Source organism: Oncorhynchus keta, chromosome 15 (assembly GCF_023373465.1).
Source record: "Oncorhynchus keta strain PuntledgeMale-10-30-2019 chromosome 15, Oket_V2, whole genome shotgun sequence".
Lineage (NCBI taxonomy): Eukaryota > Metazoa > Chordata > Actinopteri > Salmoniformes > Salmonidae > Oncorhynchus > Oncorhynchus keta.
In genome coordinates, this window is record NC_068435.1 from 16,787,588 (window position 1) to 16,814,070 (window position 26,483).

Genomic DNA, 26,483 nt, shown 5'->3' on the forward strand with positions numbered 1-26,483 from the left:
TTTCGTTGCAACTCTTTGTACTAAAGATTACACCCCTGTTCAGCAGGACGCAACGCTTTGGAACATTCAGATAGAAATAGGCTATGTAGCACAAACATGCCTCTCTGACACATAGAATAAGGAATCACATCGGCTCTATTCATGTTATTTCAATCTGCAATGTTCAACAAAAAATTGAAAAGTGGAACATATAAGTAAATAATATGGAATGGTGGAATGCACATGCCTTCTGGAAGATCTGATTAAGCAGAAGATGATGGCGGTATGGTCGCTGGAAGATGTGTGGGGGGGGGACAGCATGGACCGCGTACAGGAAAAAAAGGAGAAAAGTGGAACATGTTTTGAGTTCATATGGATCACACAGAACCTTTGGAAGAGCTATTCTGGCCCAGTGAGAGTGAAATGTCTGGAGACAATGGATCTTCAACATCTGGCAGATCCATATGTGGAGAAAAGGTTGGAGAATGTTGGGTCGGTGAAAGTGACTTGAAGCGGAATCATGTCGATTTTTTTTGCATTTCTGCTGTCCAGTAGGAGCGTGCGCTCCCCACCACGCGATTGGGGAGAAGAACTGTGACTTGCTTTCCTCTCCAGACCAGGGTGCTGTTGAAAGGAGTGATAACTGGAGTGAAGTTAAGTGTAGAGGAAGGTCAGCTGAAGTAGAAGTTTCCCGGTGCCTTTGACGCCCGCCGTTTGGTGTGACGCAGACCGGTGGAGAGCGTGGTAAAACAGACAATACACTGTCTGTACTACTACATTTTGATGTATGTCTTTACCAGATAAAGTGAATTTAGGATGTGTCAGTTATCCCGTGAGAGCTTTTTTCCCGAACCCATTATGGTGTTTTAAGTGTCAATCTTATGGTCATGTGGCAGCAGTGTGTAGGAGAGAGATTCCTAGATGTGAGAAGTGTGCAGGAGGACATGAGACAAAGGAATGTTTAGTATCAGTGGAAAAAGTTGTATGTGTAAGTTGGCGCTGGAGATCAGAGGTGTCCGGTGAGAGAAAGGCTGTTTGAGGTTGCCCGGATCAGAGTAGTACAGAAGGTGTTTGACTGCTAAGGCAGTGAAGAGAGGAAGATAGATCCAGGGTGAGGGATTCTAAGAGTAGGACGAGGCCAATAGAGAGTGATAAAACAACATGTGCTTCAATAAGATTTGTATTTTTTTGGCATTCATGGCCATGGTTGTCAATTTTACCGCAGGAACGGAACATAAATCACAGAGGATAGATGTTGTGGTGGCAGCTGCAGAGAAGTACTTTGGTGTACAAGATTTTACTGCAGAAGAGTTACATGATGTTTTGAACCAAAATGGTTCCAATCGTTTTTCCACCATTCGTTGTTCTCATAGGGAATTTTAGAAACAATTCAAATAAGGGCTGTGTTTTTTTTTTAGCTTACCCTGGCATGACGTCAATAACCATGTAAATCTCTCTCGGACAAGGTGACTTTTATCCATATATTCGGCACTACTTACTCTCCAAATCGAAAGTGCTAATTAGTATCAAAGTAGACATAATGCAATAAATCGCTGCGAGCTCCTGCCCGCCATCCCTAGCTGACACCTTCCTAACAGATAGTGTCAATATAAAACTTGCACAAGGCAGTTCACAGAATTACCAATTTAAAGAAATGTAGCTAATTTATTAATTACAAAATGTAGCTAACATTAGATAGTTAATCCAGAGATTCTTACCTCGATTCATCAGTCTCGTCCAGATCATCATGGCATTTGTAGTTCTTTATGATAGTCTAAATAGCGTTTCATTTTGTCGGGGTAAATTCAGGCGAATATACTGATAAATCACCTTGTCATAGAGAGATTTAGTTGGTTATCAAAACGTCACGCCAGGGTAAATCTACACAAAACATAGTCCTCATTGGAACAATTTCCTTGTTTGACCGCTAGGTTTTACGGGTGTTGTGACTCATACTGCGGTCTTCTATGAATTCATACCTCCGAATAGTAGGCTGATACATAGGCAATACAGTAGGTGGCGGCATGTACCTATTACATCTGTTTGCTGACAGTCAAAATACCAAAAAAGAAGAAGTAGAATTGTTAGCTGACGCTATATGTTGTTTTTGGTTGCGTTGTTGTGCGAACTCTGTGTTGAGCAACGGCGGAAGAGAGAGGTAATAACAGAGGTGCGTATCTCTAGTAAGAATTTGGGATGGTGTTTGGGTCATGTAACCTGTTAGACACGTACATATTAAGCATATATAACTGAAAGGCCCAAGTGCTGCTGTGGAACCATATGGGTTTGTTAGAATGGCTGCGATCATGTGTTTTGGCTTCAGGCAGAACCAGTGGACAAACAGCAAAGATGGAGCTGGAGAAGGTGCAGGACTAACGCTCCCTCTCTGAATGCGATAAGAGGTAGTATGCCTGAAGTACTTTAATATAAATTGCAATCATGTTAAAATACTTCTCCCAAAGAACACGTATTCCAAAAAAATGACCATGTAAAACCATTACGTCACATAAAATGCAAAAATGTGTTCTAATGCAAATTAATGGTTCTGCATTACTATCTATGAAAGTCATTTATCACAAACAGAAAAAGGTCATTTTTATCAACGATTGCACAAAACAGCAAGAAAGATAGTGAGTCACAGCCTCACTATTAATTGCAGATGGATCTATTTTAATATACCTTGCTGATTAAATACATTACATTTAACCTTCATAGGGTGGTCCTGTGAGAAAGAGTCACACCTATATTTCTTGACTTTCTTGTGATTTTTGTCTGCACCTTGACTCCTATTGCTGCAAGCTACAAATCTGGTATGACTCCAGTCTTTGCTCCCCTTCTCCACATTTGATGTTGATCAATCTACTGGCATTTAGAAATATGGCACACACAGTTAATGAGTTGAGAACATGCATCATATGATCAATTGTTTTCTCTGTGCTCCAGTCTTGGGCTCCCACTTAAATTGTGTGAATTAATTTCCATTGTTTTTGTCTGAAATACCTTCCAGGAAGAAGGCAATGCAATCTGAGAACAGCAGCGTTGTTCAAGATGACAATGGAAAGGAAGCAGGAAAAATGAATTCTGATGGAGAATTTCAAGCATGTGGCAGCAACGATTCATTTCTAGATTCCATCTTTGAAGAGGAGTTGGATCGACTTTTGGACCTGTGAGTTGAACTATTACATTATTCAGAGTGGATAGCATTTTAATTTAAGCATCCACTCAGTATTGTTTGCTTAAATATCTTTAACGTTCTAACACCCATTTTACACATTTTGATATTGAATCATTTGCATTTTTATTTATTGAAATTACCACACCCAGTGTGATATTTATAGTTTGTTAATTATATACACTACCAGTCAAAAGTTTTAGAACACCCACTAATTCAAGGGTTGTTCTTAATTTTTTTCTACATTGTGGAATAATAGTGAAGATGTCAAAACTATGAAATAACACATGGAATCATGTAGTAACCAAAAAGTGTTAAAACAAATCAAAATATATTTTAGATACTTCAACAAGCCACCCTTTGCCTTGATGACAGCTTTGCACACTCTTGGAATTCTCTCAACCAACTTCATGAGGTAGTCACCAGGAATACATTTCAATTAACAGGTGTGCCTTGTTAAAAGTAAATTTGTAGAATTTCTTTCCTTAATGTGTTTGAGCCGATCAGTTGTGTTGTGACAAGGTAGGGGTGGTATACAGAATATTGCCCTATTTGGTAAAAGACCAAGTCCATATTATGGAAAGAACAGCATAAATAAGCAAAGAGAAACGACAGTCCATCATTACTTTAAGACATATGAAGGTCAGTCAATATGGAACATTTCAAGAACTTTGAAAGTTTCTTAAAGTGCAGTCTCAAAAACCATCAAGCGCTATGATGAAACTGGCTCTCATGAGGACCGCCAGAGGAAAGGAAGATGCAGAGTTACCTCTGCTGCAGAGTATAAGTTCATTAGAGTTACCAGCCTCAGAAATCGGCAATTAACTTTACCTGAGATTGTAGCCCAAATAAATGCTTCAGAGTTCAAGTAACAGACACATCTCAACATCAACTGTTCAGAGGAGACTGCATGAATCAGGCGTTCGTGGTCGAATTTCTGCAAAGAAACCACTACCAAAGGACACCAATAATAAGAAGAGACTTGCTTGGGCCAAGAAACCAGAGCAATGGACATTAGACCGGTGGACATTTGCCCTTTGGTCTAGAGTCCAAATTGGAGATTTTTGGTTCCAACTGCTGTGTTTTTGTGAGACGCGGGGTGGGTGAACGGATGATCTCTGCATGTGTATTTCCCACCGTAAAGCATAGAGGAGGTGTGATGGTGTGGGGTGCTTTACTGGTGACACTGTCTGTGATTTATTTAGAATTCAAGGCACACTTAACCCAGCACGGCTACCACAGTATTCTGCAGTAATACGCCATCCCATCTGGTTTATTTTTCAACAGGACAATGACCCAACACACCTCCAGGCTATGTAGGGGCTATTTTTACCAAGAAGGAGATTGATGGAGTGCTGCATCAGATGACCTGGCCTCCAGATGACCTGGCCTCCACAATCCCCCGACTTCAACCAAATTGAGATGGTTTGGGATGAGTTGGACCGCAGAGTGAAGGATAAGCAGCCAACAAGTGCTCAGCATATGTGGGAACTCCAAGACCTTTGGAAAAGCATTCCAGGTGAAGCTGGTTGAGAGAATATCAAGAGAGTGCAAAGCTGTCATCAAGACAAAGGGTGGCTACTTTGAAGAATCTAAAATATTTGTTTAACACTTTTTTTGTTTGATTACTGCATGATTCCATATGTGTTATTTCATAGTTTTGATGTATTTACTATTATTCTACAATGTAAACAATAAAGAAAAACCCTTGAGTAGGTGTTCTAAAACTCTTGACTGGTAGTGTATACCTATTGATTATTGAAAAATAACACTAATGTCTCATGGGCTTAGTTAAACTGTATAAAATGTATTTGTAAACAAACAATATTAAACGGGTTAGAAAATCTATCATATTGGCCTTATGGACTGTCAAGCTCTCCATTCAGTATTATTTGCATAAATATGGAATTTTATCAACAAACCCAACCTTTCTCTAAGTAAGTTGATAGAAACCAGATTGTCACAATGATGCTGTTTATATGTATGGCACCACCTAAAACATATTCTATTATTTTATTAATTGTTTTTCAGAGATGAGAATGAAGACCTTCCTTATCTGACGGAACCTTCAGAGGCTATGGAGGGGGAAGAATCCCCTCCCAATGGAACAGAAGTTACAGAAACTATAGTGGAGGGTGAATACCCTCCAGATGGGACAGAAGTTACAGAGACTAGAGGGGGAGATGACTCTCCTCCAATTATGACACGGCTCAGGGTAAGGGGCATCTCCTCTCGCCCTAAGATCGAAGCTTCAGAGTCAAGTGAGGAAGATGGAGAAGACCTTCCCCCTGATACAGAAGTAATTGAGAGCAGGGCTTCAAAAAGAACAAAACTCACCTCTAGCCCCAAAGCAGCACCGCAAAGGAAGGCCAGGCCTCCATCCTCTCCCCCCTGGACACCCAGCCCTGCCAAATCCAAAAACAGAGCTCATGCAGCCACACCTCTTTTCAGTGGGTCAGAGAGGAAGTGGAGGACTGAGGATGAACCAGACCAAGAGCATAAATGGTTACCTTTCGAACCAGCTAGGACTCCTGGACCCCAGCTAGACACTTCAAAGAACTACACTGTTCTAGAGCTCTTCCAGCTCTTCTTCAGTAATGACGTTGTTGATACTCTCTGCTCAAACACCAACAAGAATGCCAAGAGAAGACAAGAACATGGAATCAAAGAACCATGGAAACCTGTATCTGTGGAGGAAATGTACAAATACCTCAGCATTGTAATCTATATGGGTCTGCTGAATGTACACACTGTATCAGACTACTGGAATCGAAACAGAATATATTGCCTTCCTTTTTGTTGTACAGTCATGACTATGACAAGATTTCGGGCAATCACCTATTCACTGCACATGAGTGACCCAGCAGAGGATGAGGAAAACGACAAGAAGAAGGGGACTGCGGACTATGATCGGCTCATGAGAATCAAACCTCTAAAAGACCAGATTTTGGATGCATGCAGAGCCTTCTACCACCCATTCCAGAACCTTTCCATTGATGAGCGCATGGTGCACTCCAAGGCCCGCCACAGCCTCAAACAATACATTAAATCCAAGTCCTACAGGTATGGATTCAAGCTGTATGTTTTAGCAGATTCAAGAAATGGCTACACCTGTGACTTCAATGTCTTTATGACCAAAAACCCATCTGCTTCAGGCAAAGGGGAGAGCTATGATGTTGCCATGAACCTGTTGAAGGTGCCTTACTTGGGCACAGGATACCACATTTATGTTGATAACTTCTTCACCAGCACAACTTTCTTCCGTGACCTGTACAAAAAGAAATTGGGAGCATGCGGAACCATACGTGAAATCCGTGTGGGCATCCGAGAGAACAGCATGCCTGCTCGAGCAGAGAAGGGAACCATCCGCTGGCTCCGTGATGGGGAGCTGCTCTTCACCAAGTGGATGGGCGCACAACCAGTCACCATGTGTACCACCATTCATAAGGCATTCGCAGGGGAGCAGGTCCAAATCAGGAAACGGAGCAAAAATGGATCCTGGACAACACAGTGCATACCCGTCCCAGAGGCAATCAAGCCGTACAACAAGTATATGGGGGGTGTGGACCTGTCTGATTCCCTTATCAAATGCTACAGTGTGGCCCACAAAACCATGAAGTGGTACAAGACCTTCTTCTTCCACTTTATAGACATTGCTGTGGTGAACAGCTTCCTCCTGCAGAAGGACATGGCCCAGATGAAGAAGAAAAAGCCAATGACCCACAAGCAGTTCAGGGAGCAGCTGTGCCTGCAGCTTGCTGACATTGGTAAGCAGGAGGAGGCTGAAGAAGAGTCTTCAGAGGAGGAGGAGGAGGAAGAAGAACAACCAGAAGAAGAGAAGGAATTGGTGGAAGTGAAGCGACCATGCTACCCTGTACCCATAATTGATCCTACCACTGTTGACTCCTCTCAAAGAAAATCTGGCGGCAGGAAGAAATGTTGTCTGTGCAAGGAAAGCCAGACCAACTGGCAGTGTGAGTCCTGTCAGGTAGCACTCTGTATGATACCAGACAGAAACTGCTTCAGAGTTTGGCACATGAATAAAAAGGATCTCGTAGCAGAAGTTTTCAAGAGGCATATAAAGTACAACCCATACCCTACCCATCCTTGGATGGAATATGGAGGGAAAAAAATTGAGTTCAAGTCTCAAAAACAGGCCCAGAGTTTCATTAAATGCCATTTTGGCTTGAGGAACAACAGGAAGTAAAACTATTGTGCTATCCTGTGCGCACTAATGATCAAACCACTATTGCATCTCTCAAAGGGAAACCGTGGGCAGGAAGAACTGTTGTCCGTGCAAGACCAACTGGCACTGAGTCCTGTCAGGCGCCGCTCTGTATGATAGAAGACTGGAACTGCTTCCGGTTCTGAGGATGGCATAGGGCTCAATAGAATGTCTCTGGCACAACTTTTCAGTTCCCCTGATAATACCAGTGGTCTCAAGTGGGATGATGATAATGATTATTATTATGGTTAGGCTTATTATTTGTATTGTTTTATTATTTTAGTTTATTCTATTAATATTTGTGCCCATGAATGATCCCAGCACTCTTAAAATCTCTCACAGATGTACTGTACACATGAAGTGTCATTTGTGCAATGATTATTTAGATTATTCTGAGTTAGTCTTGCCAGAAACTGCTTCAAAATATGGAATATGATTAAAGACAATGAGCAGACTGATGCAAATATGTTTTTTCCCTGGACTACAAGCTTTCTGAAATAGGTAATAGAAGAGTATTGTTCAACTTGGCAATATTTTGCAAGTTCATGGGGACGTAATAGAAAAAAGTATTAGATTAATATTGCCCCAAGCCTGTGTGCAAAGTTGGTATATACAGTGCCTTCAGAAACTATTCATACCCCTTCACTTATTCCACATTTTGTCTGAATTCAAAATCAATTAAATATATATATTTTTTTATCTTATCCATCTACACACTAACCTATAATGGCAAAGTGAAAACATGTTTTTTGAAATATTTGCAAATTAATTGAAAATTAAGTACAGAAATATCTAATTTACATACGTATTCACACCCCTGAATCAATACATGTTAGAATCCCCTCTGGCAGCGGTTACACCTGTGAGTCTTTCTGGGTAAGTCTCAAAGGCCCTGATTCCTACCCGAGTTATGGGTGCGTAAATGGAATGTTATATAATTTTTATGCACTTTTCTCTATGCGTATTCCTACCTTGAATTTAAGCACGAGAATAGCACGCTATTCACTTGCTATTCGTTCTTGGTGGAGATCAAATAAATGAAGGTGTGGCGGAGGTGTCAATAGATACGCCGTATTCTGACCTTGACTTAATTCCCTCATAATTCCACCACCTTTAAGCAAGAGGAAACCATGTTGAGCAAATCTGCCGGTTTCAAGTGGAAAAAGCATCAACTTTATTTTTCCGATAGAAATTACAGCATTCTCCATATACTGTAATTTATAACGATAAGAGTTAGGTTAATGAGTCATCTGTTTGGATAAAGGAATTGTAAATCTAAATTGTGTTTTAGATCTATTTTATATTGTAATTGGTGGAGACAGGTGTGAAACCAGTAATATGGCAGCAAACTGAAGCATATCAACTTTCCCACAGTGAACTTTATGAAATGCTGTGGCATTACGCAGAATTTCAATTGTATGGCCTTTTAACTTACAGCAATGGGCACTCTCAAATGTCTTAATTATATGCTACCCCAGCTTTCTCTGTTTCCTATTTCTATTGTGTTAAATATTAGCCACTATCAGTATCGACTGTCAGTAGGCCTAATAACACATTTAACTGCCAATTTACTGTTAGTTCCCTTCAGTTGGTATAGCCTAACTTGCTTAATTTCCTCTGTAAATGCTGTCACGGCCATGTGGTTGTTGCTGAGGGTCATTAGTAACAGTTTCTAACATTAAAATAATACATAGTATTTATGGAGCAGAGCGTCATCCTGACCCATGGCACAACACTTTGACTGTGTCATCCCACAGTTCCATGGTTAGTGCAGGCAATAGAGGGTATAGTAAATTATTATTGTAAACTATTATTGTAAATTATTCTCCCTATTATAATTATATGTACACTAATCTTCCAACATCACCGTGGGTTAAATAACAATGTGGCAATTTTCAGAATGAATTAAACCACTGTATTTTTGATTAATCTGTATTTTTGTGCATACATTTTTTAAAATGATTCATATACACTGCTCAAAACAATAAAGGGAACACTTAAACAACACAATGTAACTCCAAGTCAATCACACTTCTGTGAAATCAAACTGTCCACTTAGGAAGCAACACTGATTGACAATAAATTTCACATGCTGTTGTGCAAATGGAATAGACAGCAGGTAGAAATTATAGGCAATTAGCAAGACACCCCCAATAAAGGAGTGGTTCTGCAGGGGGTGACCACAGACCACTTCTCAGTTCCTATTCTTCCTGGCTGATGTTTTGGTCACTTTTGAATGCTGGCGGTGCTTTCACTCTAGTGGTAGCATGAGACGGAGTCTACAACCCACACAAGTGGCTCAGGTAGTGCAGCTCATCCAGGATGACACATCAATGCGAGCTGTGGCAAGAAGGTTTGCTGTGTCTGTCAGCGTAGTGTCCAGAGCATGGAGGCGCTACCAGGAGACAGGCCAGTACATCAGGAGACATGGAGGAGGCCGTAGGAGGGCAACAACCTAGCAGCAGTACCGCTACCTCCGCCTTTGTGCAAGGAGGAGCACTGCCAGAGCCCTGCAAAATGACCTCCAGCAGGCCACAAATGTGCATGTGTCTGCTCAAACGGTCAGAAACAGACTCCATGAGGGTGGTATGAGGGCCCGACGTCCACAGGTGGGGGTTGTGCTTACAGCCCAACACCGTGCAGGACGTTTGACATTTGCCAGAAAACACCAAGATTGGCAAATTCGCCACTTACAGATGAAAGCAGGTTCACACTGAGCACATGACAGACGTGACAGAGTCTGGAGACGCCGTGGAGAACGTTCTGCTGCCTGCAACATCCTCTAGCATAATTGGTTTGGCGGTGGGTCAGTCATGGTGTGGGGTGGCATTACTTTGGGGGGCCGCACAGCCCTCCATGTGCTCGCCAGAGGTAGCCTGACTGCCATTAGGTACCGAGATGAGATCCTCAGACCCCTTGTGAGACCATATGCTGGTGTGGTTGGCCCTGGGTTCCTCCTAATGCAAGACAATGCTAGACCTCATGTGGCTGGAGTGTGTCAGCAGTTCCTGCAAGAGGAAGGCATTGATGCTATGGACTGACCCACCCGTTCCCCAGACCTGAATCCAATTGAGCACGTCTGGGACAACATGTCTCGCTCCATCCACCAACGCCACGTTGCACCACAGACTGTCCAGAAGTTGGCAGATACTTTAGTCCAGGTTTGGGAGGAGATCCCTCAGGAGATCATCCACCATCTCATCAGGAGCATGCCCAGGCGTTGTAGGGAGGTCATACAGGCACGTGGAGGCCACACACACTACTGAACCTCATTTTGACTTGTTTTAAGGACATTACATCAAAGTTGGATCAGCATGTAGTGTGGTTTTCCACTTTAATTTTGAGTGTGACTCCAAATCCAGACCTCCATGGGTTGATACATTTGATTTCCATTGATAATGTTTGTGTGATTTTGTTGTCAGCACATTCAACTATGTAAAGAAAAAAGTATTTAATAAGAATATTTCATTCATTCAGATCTAGGATGTGTTATTTTAGTGTTCCCTTTATTTTTTGGATATACTTTCCTAACCCTAAAATGTGCCAAAATAATATTGTTATTTTTTAAATTTAACAGTTGGTATTAACACGGAGATGAATATGCATATAACTGGATGGCTTTCTTTCATTGATGTCTATTTTCTGAACCCGTTCTCTCAATATATTCTAATCTTTCAACAAAATTCTAATTGAAGGTACACTGTATTTAAAGGGATGGCTGAAGATAAATGTAATAAACATGAGAAATTCTGTTGGCCAGCAAGGTGGGTTTTCAGCAGTTGAATTACATTTTATTCAGCACACGCAAGGGAAACACACTTGCGAAGCCCATTACGCACCTTCATAAGGTAAGTCAATATACTAAATACTGAGAAGTGTGTAGGAAAGGGGTGCATAAGATGTCATTCCTCTGTCGGAATCGGGCACTAAGAGTTTTGCACACCTGGATTGCACAATATTTGCATTCTTCAAGGTCTGTCAAGTTGGTTGTTGATCATTGTTATACAGATATTTTCATGTCTTACCAAATATTTTCAAGACGATTTAAGTCAAAACTAAGGAACATTCAATGTCGTCTTGGTAAGCAACTCCTGTGTATATTTGGCCTTGTGTTTTAGGTTATTGTCCTGCTGAAAGGTGAATTTGTCTCCCAGTGTCTGTTGGAAAGCAAACAACCATGTTTTCCTCCAGGATTTTGCCTGTGCTTATAGCTATATTCTCTTTATTTTTTTAAACGCCCTAGTCCTTGCCGATGTAAACAATAATTGAACCTTTATTTAACTAGTAGGTAAGTCAGTTAACAAATTCTTATTTCCAGTGACGGCCTACCAGAAGGCATAAGGCCTCCGGTGGGGACGGGACCTGGGAGTAAAAATACAGTTTAAAATATTAATATAGGACAAAACACACATCACGACAAGAGAGACAACACTACATAAAGAAGAGACCTAAGACAACAACATAGCATGGTAGCATCACAACATGGTACAAACATTATTGGGCACAGACAACAGCACAAAGGGCAAGAAGGTAGAGACAACAATACATCATGCAAATCAGCCACAACTGTCAGTAAGAGCGTCCATGATTGAGTCTTTGAATGAAGAGATTGAGATAAAACTGTACAGTTGGAGTGTTTGCAGCTCGTTCCAGTCGCTAGCTGCAGCGAACTAAAAAGAGGAGCGACCCAGGGATGTGTGTGCTTTGGGGACCTTTAACAGAATGTGACTGGCAGAACGGGTGTTGTATGTGGATGATGAGGGCTGCAGTAGATATCTCAAATAGGAGGGAGTGAGGCCTAAGAGGGTTTAATAAATAAGCATCAACCAGCATCGTCCGGGTTAGGGGAGAGTTTGGCCAGCAGGGATGTCCTTGTCCCATCGTGCACTAGTGACTCCTGTGGCGGGCCGGGCGCAGTGCACGCTGACACAGTCACCAGGTGTACGGTGTTTCCTCCGACACATTGGTGCGTCTGGCTTCCGGGTTAAGTGTGCATTGTGTCAAGAAGCGGCTTGGCTTGGCTGGGTTGTGTTTCAGAGGACACACGGCTCTCGACCTTCGCCTCTCCTGAGTCCGTACGGTAGTTGCAGCGATGAGACAAGACTGTAACTACCAATTGGATACCAGGACATTGGGGGAAAGGAGTAAAGAAAAAAAGGCCCAGATGTTTTTTTGGGGTCAAGTTTAAGGAGCTCCTTTAGCACCTCGGACTCAGTGACTGCCTGCAGGGATAAACTTTGTAGCGGGGCAGGGGAAAAAGAGGGAGAAGCAACAGGGATAGTCACATTAGAAGCGGTGGGAGATGAGGAAATGTCGGACGGTAGTCCCATAGAGCGGGTTAGGGTTTGGCCAGGATAGGCTGTCATTGTAAATAACAATTTGTTCTTAACTGACTTAGTTAAAGTCAGTTAAAGCCTAGTTAAATAAAAGAGCCAAGCCCAAGATCCTAGTGGCCCGTTCTAGCATAATCTGCGTATTTCCGTTAGGGAACAACTCCTCTATGAAGTGAGCGTGTGGAATAACTAAATTTGCCTTTGCACTCCTAAACAACGTGATTTTATAAGTATTTTGCAAAGGGTAAAGTCTACAACACTTAGTCCACTCTGTTCATAACACATTATAGTTTTGGGAACAGAAAGCTGTTTTGAGATCAAATGTTTCCTCAATGATAAAATGTTCAGAATATCGGCCAAAATCCATCTCTTTCCATCTTCTCCCACTGCTGGCCAGTGGGTTTCCTCCAAATTTATGCTACACATTTATACATCCAGTGACATATCTGTCTCGACATTGTTCTATCTGTGGTGTAGCTACATACAATTTAGCATTGACTCGCGAAACTACCTCTAACTTGCAGAGACATAAACATTTATACATTCGTTTATGGACTCTGGGGAAGTAGAAAACGGGTTTCATTGCCAAAATCCCGAAGTAAGGTTATTCCTTGAAAAACCATTACGATTATTTTTCTTTCCTCCTCTCCGGTAGAGGGAGCACGTTTATTTTAGGGTTGGTGGTTGTTTGTTGTAGACTGCATTCTGAACTCAGGAGGAAGGATTCTTCGTGTTTATTCAACAAAGTAACTGCCAGCTAGCGTGAACAACGACTGCCTAAATTCACATTTAGTCAAGATTGGAATGTAGATACATTTGGAAGGTTGCGCCCTTTCAAATTGGTAACATAATATCCGGGTACATAAAAGTCTTCGTCTGGCTGAACCTTTGTGGAGCAAGGTGCTTCTAAATAGCTAGCTAATACTAGCTAACGTTAGGTTGCTACAGTAGCGAGTTAAAAGGATTCAAAATAACAACTGGTAGCCAGCCGGCTGGCCAGAAAGCCGGGGGAATCACCGCAGCACCGCGGGGAGCCGAGGCCCGAAAGGGAGCCTTCCAGGACCGCGGCTTGATGTACCCTGCCTGCCTCGCCCCAGCAGCCCACAATGGGGGAGACCAAAGTCATATATCACCTCGACGACCAGGAAACACCTTACCTGGTCAAATTGGCAGTGCCCGCGGACAGGGTCACACTTGCAGACTTCAAAAATGTTCTGAAGAAACCGAACTACAAGTTCTTCTTCAAATCTATGGATGACGATTTTGGGTGAGCATTATTAGCATCTAAACAGTCTGTTACGGGAACGTTAACTATTATTTCACAATTAAATTAGAATTGGTCAAAACGGGTTGGCTAACGTTAGCTAATCAACGTTTTCATGGTAATCATGGCTTGAGTTTGTTATTCCTTTGTTTTAACGTTATTCGTCGCTTTAAAAAAAATATTATTACACAGTTAACGTTAGTTAGCTAGCTATTGTAACCGTTATATATTTGAGCTAACTAACGTTCAAATTATTTATGAAACTTGGCAACATTGTCAATTTTCCTATTGCACAAGATTCAAGTATGGATAATTGAGAGAGGTGGGCTATCTAGTTACCTATCGGTTGTTTAATAGCCAGTAAAGTGAAGTGGCTAACATCAGGGAGAAGGCCAACAGACCAGGTTAATGGTCTCTTCTCTCCTCCTGCTGTTGTTGTCAAAAAAAGGGATGCAGTAGACTGGATGGTTGGACATTACGTTCGGTCACTTACTCGGGAATGCGCTGTTGTTCACTGGCAAGTTTACAAGCCAGCCCTTTGCGTGTGAAATGGTAAAGGAAATTATTCCATGTCCCATTAATCACTGAAAATGGCCTTAAACTTATCAGTACGGTGATTTGGATAGATATTGTGTTCCTTCAGAGCGTTTGGATGTTTCAAAATACAGTGCATGTCAGAAATGGGTAACATCAGTGTTGAATACTTTCGTTGAGTAAAATGTTTTAAAAAAGTGAAACACCTCAATGGCCTGTTTTATAGAGAATGGCTTAGGTCTAACTGTCTATCCGGACGGTGGGGAACTCCCAAAGGGCTTTGCCAGATTGAGCTCCTGGTAGAAGTCCAACTCTTCAGATTGAGAGTCAGGACAGGTTATGTATTTGATCTCAAACCGGTCTGCAATGGGACTGAATGCACCACTGAGATGCAGTGCATTGGGAAAGTGTTCAGACCCCTTGAGCTTTTCCACATTTTGTTACACTACAGCCTTATTCTAAAAAATGTCCTAATCAATCTACACACAATACCCCATAATGACAAATACAAAACAGGTTTTTAGACATGTTTGCCAAAAAATAAAAATGATATAAACATAAATACCTTATTTGCATAAGTATTCAGACCCTTTGCTATAAGACTTGAAATTGAGCTCAGGTGCATCCTGTTTCTATTGATCATCCTTGAGATGTTTCTACAACTTGATTGAGAGTCCACCTGTGGTAATTTAAATTGATAGAATATGAGTTGGAAAAGCACACACCTGTCTATATAAGGTCCCACAGTTGACAGTGCATGTCAGAGCAAAAACCAAGCCATGAGGTCAAAGGAATTGTCCACAGAGCCCCAAGACAGGATTGTGTTGATGCACAGATATGGGGAAGGTTACCAAAACATTTCTGAAGTGTTGAAGGACCCCAATGGCCACTCTGACAGAGTTCCAGGGTTCCTCTGTGGAGATGGGAGAGTCTTCCAGAAGGACAACCATCTCTGCAGCACTCCACCAATCAGGCCTTAATGGTAGAGTGGCCAGACGGAAGTCACTCCTCAGTAGAATGCACATGACAGCCCGCTTGGAATTTGCCTAAAAGCACCTAAAGGACTCTGACCATGATAAACAAGATTTTCTGGTCTGATGAAACCAAGATTGAACTCTTTGGCCTGAATGCCAAGCACCCCTCATCACCTGGCCAATACCATCCCTACTGTGAAGCATACTGTGGGGTTGTTTTTCAGTGGCACGAAATGGGAGAACGGGTCGAGGGAAAGATCAACGGAGCAAAGTACATAGAGATCCTTGATGAAATCCTGCTCCACTCACGACCTCAGACTGGGGTAAAGGTTCCCTTTCCAACAGGACAATGACCTGTTGTCTCTACCCTAAGCACACAGCCAAGAGAAAGCAGGAGTGGCTTCGGGTCAAGTCTCTGAATATCCTTGAGTGGACCAGCCAGAGCCTGGACTTGAACCCGATCGAACATCTCTGGAGAGATCTGAAAATAGCTGTGCAGCGACGCTCCCCATCTAACCTGACAGAGCTTGAGAGGATCTGCAGAGAAGAATGGGAGAAACTCTCCAAATACAGGTTGTGCCAAGCTTGTAGTGTCATACCCAAGAAGCCTCGAGGCTGCTAAAGGTGCTTCAACAAAGTACTAACAGTTTTTGTTTTGTCATTATGAGGTATTGTGTTTGTGTAGATTTATGAGATGTTTATTTTTTGGATCCATTTTAGAATATTGCTGTAAATGTTGAGTAAATGTTGTTCTCTCTTTTCCTCGCAGGGTGGTGAAAGAAGAGATATCTGATGACAATGCCAAACTCCCTTGTTTTAATGGTCGTGTGGTATCTTGGGTAAGCACACACACACACACACCACCTTTGTCTTAAGTGTTTGTCAATGACACCCATCTGTTGTGGCTGCTATTGACTCCGAACATCACTCTGTCTCTGGGGAGGAGCCTCACTCATTTGTTTGATAATATCATTATTACTAGGGCCGGGACGATACCAGTATTGCGATACTCATTAGTATTGTGGCAATGAAACAACACAAAGCATAATTAACTTAAGAAAACAGCCCTAATGTTGGAAACAAACAACATTATGTTGTCTTCCAGGGTCATATCTATTTATTTTTTCTAGCTATAGCACACAATATTATACTGAACAAAACTAGAAACTCAACTTGTAAAGTGTTGGTTTCATGAGCTGAAATAAAAGATCCCAGAAATGTTCCATACACACAGGAAGCTTATTTCTCTCAAATTTTGTTTGCACATTTGTATACCGGTACATCCCTATTAGTGAGCATTTCTCCTTTGCCAAGATAATCCATGCACCTGACAGGAATGGCATATCAAGAAGCTGATTAAACAGCATGATCATTACACAGGTGCACCTTATGCTGGGGACAGTAAAAGGCCATTCTAAAATTGCAGTTTCACAATGTCTCAATTTTGAACGAGCGTGCAATGGGCATGCTGACTGCAGGAATGTCCACCATAGCTGTTGCCAGAAAATTGAATGTTTATTTCTCTACCATAAGCTGCCTCCAACATTCCTTTAGAGAATTTGTCACTATGCCCAATTGGCCTCGCAACTGCAGCCCACATGTAACCACGCCAACCCAGGATCTTCACACCAGGCTTCTTAATAAAATATAATTAAAAAGTTTTATTTTTAAGACATGCAATCTACTTTCAGTGAAGACTCTCAACATTTTCACCTGTGGGATATTCTGAGACCAGCCACTCGTACAATTGATGAAACTGAGGAAACTTGTTTTAATTGGCTGGGCCAGGCTCTCCAGTGTGTGTTCCTGGCTCCCAAATGGATGGACCTATGCCTGCCCAGTCATGTAAATTCCATAGATTAGGGCCTAAAATGTGTATTTAAATTGACTGATTTTCTTATGAGCTGTAACTCAGTAAAATCGTTGAAATTGTTCAATGTTGCGTTTTAAGATTTTTGTTAAGTATACATAGAGCAGGGGATTTAAAAGACCAAACCGTTTAATCTGCTTCGTGTTTTCATTTTTGCCTTTGAAAAAAATATCTCAATACTGGTATCGTCCCGGCCCTAATTACACACACACGCGCTGTTTCTCATTCTCTTTACTTCTCGTCAATCTTTTTAGCTGTCTTCCGCATACACACTTGTTGTTTGTCTCCAACTCATACATTCTCAGTACACACAGACCAGTGTGTGTCTTCATGACTGGGATGTTTTTCTGCACCTCCTTGCTTGTCCTCTTTTTCTCAATTGAGTTCTGATTAAGACAAACTGAAATCACAGGATCATAGACATCACTCTCAAATAAAGAACTTCACTGCACCTAATGAGAAGATTAAATCACAGAGAGTGGCAAAAGAAAGTGAGGAGTGAAAGGGTGGTTTGTTTAAGAAGGAAATGGTGTGTGTACTGAGAAATTAGTTTTGGAGACATTAACAACTAGTGTAGGGTTCCCCAACTGACACCCCCGGGTGGTTTAATTTGGCCCCCCAAGTTTTCTGACCCCCTTGTTGGAAATAAGACTGTACAAACACCAGGAAATCCGCTCCAAATTATATTAATTTAAGAAATCTGTTCCCAAGTATTCCCACGTGATTGTATACAAATGTAAGCATGGTTTGAAATGATTGTTTTAGTCAAACATATGTTTGGGCTTTTTGCAGTCAATTTTCAGTCTACAAATTATTAGTAATTATTTTCCAGTGTATGTCTGTTTGTCGCCTCTCTGCTTGGTCTTTGGGGCTACAGGCCTGGTTTGCTGTAAAACGCATTTCTAAAAATAGCTGTACAGTGAATGCAAATAATTTGAGGGTGCATGATTGTTGGGGTCTCATCGTTGGTCTCTGTCCTCAGCTGGTGTCAGGGGACGGTGCTCACTCAGACGGGGGCTCAGTGGTTGAGAGTTTGTTGGAGCTGCCGCCACCCCCCCTGGAGAGGACAGGGGGCATCGGGGACTCCAGACCACCATCCTACCAGTTAGTTGTGTGTGTGTGTGCCTGTTCAGATGTGTGCGCAATGTACTGTTGTGACTTTACTTTCATTATTCTGATGACTGTTATTTATCTAATCAACTATGTTTATTTGTTACTCTATTTTTAAAGTAATCATGTAACAATTAACTCATTAGGAATTTGGGCACCACGAAAGTTACCATGTCCCGAATTATACTCTTAAGGTCTTTAGCTATCACCTCCATAAACAGTCAACGGATTAATCATAACCTCATATCATCATTCTGAACAGTCGTACCCTCCTGCATCTGCAAAAAACCCAGCCTTATGATTCAGTACTACACAAGTTAGTTTAATTATTTATTTACTAGCTAACTACAGGATAAACATATACACTTAATACATTAGAAACGGGTCCCTAGTGGACTGACTCAATATGGCGGCTTGTTACAAAGGAGATGGAGAAAGATAGGCTAGCCAGCCGTGTCGATGGTTACCATTGGTGATGATGGTAATAGAATACGGTGATTTGAGAAGAGTAGTAGAATGCTCCCACATAAGTTAACTTTTCTAGATACTTAGGATAGCTAATCAGCCGTACCAGTGATCGTCCGGGAGGTGACTACCTTGTTGAGATTTCAGAGTTCGAACCACTTTGGAAGGTGTGCTGCAGCTCAACGCCTCTCTGGTCTCGTATGTTAATTCTTAACCCACCTTTTTTAGATGGTTCGTTCAAAAGGGGCGGTTCTTGCGGCTGACACGATCTCTGACCTCACTCAAGGAGGTGGTGACTTCTCACTTGTACAAGTTATAGAAATAATTTCCTCATAGTTTCTAAGATCACATCCCTCTCTTAACAAAAACACTCTGTTTGTCCTATTTCATACACAATGTAGAGGATGGACACTTTGTACATGTAGTATGTAGACTTTCCAAGTTACAGTATTTCCTTTATAACAATATTTAATGACGTCACAAAATGACAACCAAAATGACATTATTATTATTCTTTAGATCGCCTCTGACCATCCCCCACGTTTTATGTTAGAGATGTTCCAGTATTTTCTCTAGGATGTTTTAGAGTTTTGTCGAGAGAACCTCTGTGAAACAAAGGTACACTCCTGTGTGAATTTGGAGAGGGAGACAGCTGAAAGTTCTAATCCTTGATTTACAGCAGGGTATGAGCTGTCAACCCCCCCCCACACACACACACACCAGTTCCCTCCTCCCCCCTGTGTAGGTGAGAGAGGGTTTGGTTGAAGTCACCCAATGCAAAGCTGATCCGACCCATCTGGATCATCACAGTACAGTCATGACAGCACATCTATTTGACTGTTATTTTTTTGGTTGTGTGTGTGTAAGAGAAGAGTGTGCTTGTGAATAAGTGTGTTTTTGTCTCTCTCCAAGACTCTGTATATGTCTTAGGGTGTGTTTGTAAGTGTGCACTCTGGGCCCCATTCATAAATTCACAGCGTTTCGTTCTTGGTGTGGTCAGAGTGACCGAGGTGGACATTGTGAGGTTTAGAACACTCGGAACAAAGGCAGTCAAGCGCCCAAGCAAACTGGCTAAAGGTGGCAATTAAATATATTAAATATATATTATTGTTTAACAGTTGAGAACAAATTCTTATTTACAATGACGGCCTACCGGGGAACAGTGGGTTAACTTCCTTGTTCAGGGGCTGAACGGCAGATTTTTACCTTGTCAGCTCAGGGATTTGATCCAGCAACCTTTCGGTTACTGGCCCAACGCTAACTGCAAAACCTACTAGCTTCCCGACACAATGAAAGAACACCATATAATCGCTTGACTTCCAAGTCTACTTTGATATGATGGTGCATAAAGGTGTTTCCACCTCCATTTCTCGCATAATTATTTTACAGACACAAAAAGACCCCACCATGTCGAACGAACAAATTACCTGATGGCATGTACAATTTTTACCGGAACTTCCTGTTTCCATCATAGCTGTTGTGATTTTTCTTTAAAATACGGTATGACTTTACTCACATAAACTGTGGATAGAAACGTGCTTACTGGCCACAAATATATGTTTTGCCAATGTTTACTTAAGCCTGCCATAACAACCAAGTTTATGGCGTTTGTCATTTCCTAAATTATTCTGTGCACTAGCTCTATCAAACCAGCTCTGAAGTCGGTGTAGATTGCCAGGGTGAATTTACAAATAATGTTTTTGTGCTTCTAACATCTGCCTAAAAACCATGACAACCGTGAGCACAACTTCTTGCTCAATGGAATAATTATTACTTTTGTGACACGCCACTCTTTTCTCTCTTCCCCTCTGACCCGCTCTCAATTTCTCCCCCCTCCCTCATCCCTTTCTCCATCCGTTTCACCATGTCGCACTGCAGTGGGAAGGCCACAGGTGGACGAGACTCGTTGGACAACGAGACTGAGACGGGCTCAATGGTGTCCCAGAGGAGAGAGAGGGAGCGACCGCGCCGGAAACCCACTCACCAGCCTGGTCTGAGAGCAGTCTGTCCCCTCCACTCCTCTCTTTAGTCACTCACTCAGCATCTCTCTTCCATTCTTCTTTGACATACTCTCTTAACTCTACTGTCCACTTCCTAGTGGATGATGTGACAAATGACAGTTTTTGGATAAGCTTGGTGGATTATGCACCTATCAAGGGGCAGTGGGAAGCTATTACCACCATTTTAACTGATCCAGCTTTATAGTTACCCAAACTACATGACGTTCCTAGGGCCTGGGCCTATAGCGTGAGGCCTTTCGCTGAGTGCCGTGTCGCCCCCTGCAGGTGGGAGGAACGGTTACTCGCGAGTGGGCCGAGGGGCTGAGCTGAGCCAATATGACAGCTGCTCGTCCTTCATGAGCAGTGAGCTGGAGTCCACCAGCTGCTTTGACTCTGAGGACGACGACGCCACCAGCCGGTGAGGCCCTCCACCTAACCGTCATGCAACGTTTGTCTAACCTCCACTTGCCTCCTTCCAGTGGGAACCTTTGCCTTATGTATACTGTGACCCTTTTGGGCTTTCTCCTCCCAGCTTCAGCAGTTCCACAGAGCAGAGCTCCTCTCGCCTGATGAGGCGACACCGCCGGCGCCGGCGGAAACCCAAAACGTCCAACATGGAAAGGGTGAGATGGGCGGACACGCACACACTATTTTGATATGTAAATGACCTTACGTCTTTCGTCACGCTTCTTTGTCTCCCGCTCCTTCTTTGTAGTCTTCATCTTTCAGCAGCATCACAGACTCCACCATGTCTCTGAACATCATCACTGTTACACTGAACATGGGTAAGTATTTCTGTTGCTGTGTTTCTCACTTTTCCTGATAAATTGTAATAAAACTTTGGATAGTCCTCTCTGTTCGTAGTTCTCAAAGTGTTTTTTGACAAACTGGATTATTAACTAATTAACTACAAATATGAAGTAGAAATCCTACACTGTCTCAATGTGCCTCCTCTATATTTCTATCTTGTAGAGAAGTATAACTTCCTGGGCATCAGCATCGTGGGGCAAAGCAATGAGAGGGGAGACGGAGGCATCTACATCGGCTCCATCATGAAAGGAGGGGCTGTGGCTGCAGACGGACGCATTGAGCCCGGAGACATGCTGCTGCAGGTGTGTCTGTGACTCCAGAAATGTGTGGCCCCCATTCAACATTGGAGCAGGGTGATCAAGTAGTTAGTTGTATTCAGGGTTGAGTTCATGATGCATTAAATGGACTGAAACAGGGTGGCACTACCTGAATATGTCCAATAAGAAATGCTTGTTTTTCTATAATTTCCTACGGTGAAACCTAATGCGTACCAACCAGATCAGACATCGTCTCCTCACTCCTAACAGGTGAACGACATCAACTTTGAGAATATGAACAACGACGATGCGGTTCGAGTGCTGAGGGACATCGTACACAAGCCAGGGTGATTCTCTCTCACACACACACACACACACACCTGTGTTCTTTCACAAGCACATTTACAAACACACACAAGTTGCAACCACAGTCTTAGGACATAGAAAGAATGTTGTATTTTATACTTTCACTTTCTTTGGTATTGTATTCGGTCTGTAAAAAGACAGGTGTAAGTTTAGCAGCTTTGCCTTATACAGTGTGGCAAAAAAGTATTTAGTCAGCCACCAATTGTGCAAGTTCTCCCACTTAAAAAGTTTGACCTCTGTCATTGCCAAAAAAGGTTATATAACAAAGTATTGAGAAACTTGTTATTGACCAAATACTTATTTTCCAACATGATTCGTAAATAAATTCATTAAAAATCCTACAGTGTGATTTTCTGGATTTTTTTCTCTCATTTTGTCTGTCATAGTTGAAGTGTACCTATGATGAACATTACAGGCCTCTCTCATCTTTTTAAGTGGGAGAACTTGCACAATTGGTGCCTGACTAAATATTTTTTTGCCCCACTATATGTGTGTAGTGTGCCTAGCCAGCTCTGTGTTAAGTGTGTGTGAACTCTGTTTACAGTCCCATCACTCTGACTGTGGCTAAGTGCTGGGACCCCAACCCCCGGAGCTGCTTTGCTCTGCCAAGAAGTGAGTATTCTCCTGCTGTGTCTTCCTCATGCAACACACAACTCAAAATATGTGATATCTGTGTACTATGTCCGTCAAACCCCCTTTTTCTCCCACCAGGTGAGCCGATCCGGCCCATTGACCCTGCTGCGTGGGTGTCCCACACTGCAGCGATGACGGGGGTGTACCCTGCCTATGGCATGAGCCCCTCGATGACCACGGTCACCTCCACCAGCTCCTCCATCAGCAGCTCCATCCCTGAGACTGAGCGTGAGTCACACATACACCTGGGTTCCATCAAAACTCATGGAAACACTCTAAAATACCTCTTGTTTTTATTGCATCATGAAGCAATCAACAGTCTGGTATGTGAACAAGATCCTAATGTAATGCCTTTTTAAGTTCTACTAATCTTTGAAACGAACCCACAACTGTCATACTGGGGAAAATCTGCATCCTAACTAAAGAGTCCCACTGTCCCATTCTAAACCTGTAAGCCATGGTAACTACCCTGGCTAAACCCAGTAACCCACACCTCCCATTTGCTCCTCACAGGCTTCGACGATTTCCACTTGTCCATCCACAGCGACATGGCAACCGTTGCCAAGGCCATGGCTTCCCCGGAGTCGGGCCTGGAGGTGCGAGACAGGATGTGGCTAAAAATCACCATCGCCAATGCCTTTATAGGTACACTCACTCTCTTCCTCTCCCTCTCTATCTACCCCTCTGTCTCTTCCTGTTCTCCGGTTTTTCACTTTCTCATTTAGTCTAAATTCTTTCTAAATTCCCTGTGTTCTTACTTTCTTTTTTGCAGGTTAATTGCCATTGAATGTGTATGTTTGTGTCGAGACTCATTGTGTGTGTCTTCCCAGGCTCAGATGTCGTGGACTGGCTCTTCCATCACGTGGAGGGCTTCTCGGACCGCAGGGAAGCCAGGAAGTACGCCAGTAACCTGCTCAAGGCCAGCTACATCCGCCACACCGTCAACAAGATCACCTTCTCCGAGCAGTGTTACTACATCTTCGGAGACCTCTGTGGCAGTGAGTGTTTTCAGTAGATCCTCATATTTCTTAGTTTGAAAACAACCCCTAGTCCAAAACTACAAAATTTATGTTCTTGACCTCTCTCTCTCTCTCTCTCTCTCAGACATGGCCCACTTGTCTCTGCAAGACCACGACGGCTCCAGTGGAGGGGCGTCGGACCAGGACACCCTGCACCCTCTGCCCCACCCTGGGGCGGCCCCCTGGCCCATGGCCCTGCCCTACCAGTTCCCCATCGCCCACCCCTACAACCCCCAGCCCCAACCCGACCTGCCCCAGGGCTTCCCGGGGGTAGGGGCGGGCAGCGCTGGCAGCCAGCACAGCGACGGTGAGGAAAGCTGGGTCTCACCAGCAGAATTCAGTCAAACCCAGACACAGAGAGATGGGGAACTAGTTTCAGTTAACCAACACTACAGCCTAGGACAATGAATCAACACTACCAGGACTGACTTGTGTTCACAGCGTAAATAAATTATATAGAAAAACCTCAAGGAGATTTTAAGATTATACAGGAGTGTTGCTCTAATGTATATATATCCAAATTAATTTATCTAAGTGATGCACGCAGCAAAGCCAGAACTTACACACGGTCAATCATATAAAACATTTGCAGTCATGTATGAAGGACAAATAGTTGGATGTTCACACACTTTGTTTGTTTTCCTCCCCTGACTCCAGGCAGCAGCGGCTCCAACTGCAGTAAGCCCGAGGGCAGAGGCGGCGCCGGGGGCTCCAACAAGTCGGGTGGTAGTGGCAGCGAGTCAGAGATCAGGAGCCATCGGGCCCCCAGTGAGCGCTCTGTGGCCCCTAGCGAGCGCAGCACCCGCAGTTCCTACAGCCATCGAAGCGCCCACTCGCTGTCCTACGGCCCTGGCTTGGTCTATGCCCCCCCAGGCCTGCCCCCTCAGCCCCTCCACCTGGCCACAGCTGCCCCTGGAGCACCCCCAGGCCGAGAGCTGGCCAACGCTGCCCCAGAGCTCACTGGCTCCCGCCAGTCCTTGCGCATAGCCGTCGGCAACTCTGGCGAGTTCTTTGTCGATGTCATGTGATGCAGGTCATGTCATAGGCACACCACAAAATGGTGAATACGAATCGTTTAGTGCTGAGAGGGACAGACAGGAGGAGGAGGTCTCTAGGAAATCATTGTTGGGGTCAATTCCATTTCCTTTTTGAATTGGCGGAATTAAAATGTAATTGAGCCCAACCCTGCTGGAAATGTCCTCTTGCTCTTCTGCTCTACTTTCTTCAGTGAAGAAACCCCCCGTCAGTTTCCTCCCTGTGAGGCGAGTTGTGTTTGGGTCGTGACCGGGAGGGAGGCCGGGGAAAAAGCTGAGGATGACTCTGCGCTTTTCTACATGGATGTTTTTAATTTGTTGTTTTCTGTCTTTCCTCTCCTTATCTGCACGTCCTCTGTCCCCCCCCCAACCCCAGTCCATCAGAGACAAAGGTTAAAAAAGCTTCCTCCCTCCCTACTTACTTTCTTTCACCTAAAATGGTCCCTTAACAACCGATTTATGTTTGCAAAGTGAAAGAAATAGAAAATTAACACTAATCTTAAATGGACTTTTATTTGTATGACTCTGTTTGACTATGAAAATGTAGTACAAGAGACTCTGTTCTCTTGTTTATCATATCTGGTTGCAGATACATGTAGTTTCTTTTGCAAAACTAAACATGAGCTTCCAGTTTAGACTCATTGTTAAAGTACATTTGTCTGTTAATCAGAGGTATATTTGTGTCTCTGTCTTGCGATAATGTACAGTGGAGAGAAAAGGTTTTCTTACCAACTCTCACTACTCTTTTATTGAGAAATGTGTTTTTATTTATAAATATAGTTTTATGACTAATGTGTTTTTTGTGTGTGTGTCAAGAAACCTGTGGAAGGACATTATTTGTGTGTGTGTTTACGCTTCCTTTTGACTGGTTGATCCACTGCATCAAAAAGCTTTCAAATGTAAATGTCTGGATATGACACTTTATGAAGGGAAAATGATAAGGGAGCATGACTTGATCATTCAGTTCCAGGATACATATTTTGAGATGAAGTTGGTAGAACTGCTGTAGCATCAAATCAAATTATATTAGTCATGTGCCGAATACAACAGGCCTTACAATGAAATGCTTACTTACGAGCCCTAAACCAACAATGCAGTTTCAAAAAAATAAAAAATAAGGTTAAGAATAAAAGTAACAAGTAATTAAAGAGCAGCAGTAAAATAACAATAGCGAGACTATACAGGGGGGTACTGATACAGAGTCCATGTGTGGGGGCACTGGTTAGTTAAGGTAATATGTACATGTAGGTAGTGTTATTAAAGTGACTATGTGTAGATGACAACAGAGAGAAGCAGTGGTGTAAAGAGGGGGTGAGGGGGGGCACTGCAAATAGTCTGGGTAGCCATTTGCCTAGATGTTCAGGAGTCTTATGGCTTGGGGTAGAAGCTGTTTAGAAGCCTCTTGGACCTAGACTTGGTGCTCCAGTACCGCTTGCCA

At 42.9% G+C, this 26,483-nt stretch overlaps 2 protein-coding genes across 9 annotated transcripts; both read left to right on the forward strand.

Annotated features, from left to right (window-relative positions):
- The first annotated feature begins 302 nt into the window (after positions 1-302).
- LOC118395187 (piggyBac transposable element-derived protein 4-like) lies at positions 303-7,830 on the forward strand. 8 transcript variants are annotated; one of them, XM_052463505.1, is made up of 6 exons: positions 303-2,149; positions 2,303-2,381; positions 2,987-3,145; positions 3,492-3,597; positions 4,439-4,670; positions 5,183-7,830. In XM_052463505.1, exon 6 carries the CDS (start codon positions 5,229-5,231, stop codon positions 7,356-7,358), a length of 2,130 nt encoding a protein of 709 aa, XP_052319465.1. In that variant the 5' UTR covers positions 303-2,149; positions 2,303-2,381; positions 2,987-3,145; positions 3,492-3,597; positions 4,439-4,670; positions 5,183-5,228; the 3' UTR covers positions 7,359-7,830. The 8 variants fall into 8 exon arrangements, with proteins under 8 accessions (XP_052319465.1, XP_052319460.1, XP_052319464.1 ...); XM_052463500.1 differs by lacking the exons at positions 3,492-3,597; positions 4,439-4,670 and adding an exon at positions 2,695-2,789; XM_052463504.1 differs by lacking the exon at positions 3,492-3,597.
- A 5,550-nt stretch (positions 7,831-13,380) lies between these two features.
- LOC118394517 (segment polarity protein dishevelled homolog DVL-3-like) lies at positions 13,381-25,837 on the forward strand. The gene is made up of 15 exons (XM_035787750.2): positions 13,381-13,976; positions 16,251-16,320; positions 18,334-18,455; positions 20,805-20,917; positions 21,212-21,344; positions 21,459-21,549; positions 21,642-21,711; positions 21,899-22,038; positions 22,264-22,340; positions 22,904-22,971; positions 23,071-23,220; positions 23,506-23,637; positions 23,823-23,990; positions 24,097-24,318; positions 24,669-25,837. The coding sequence occupies exons 1-15, from the start codon at positions 13,816-13,818 to the stop codon at positions 25,037-25,039; spliced, it is 2,088 nt and encodes a 695-aa protein (XP_035643643.1). The 5' UTR covers positions 13,381-13,815; the 3' UTR covers positions 25,040-25,837.
- The last annotated feature ends 646 nt before the right edge of the window (positions 25,838-26,483 follow it).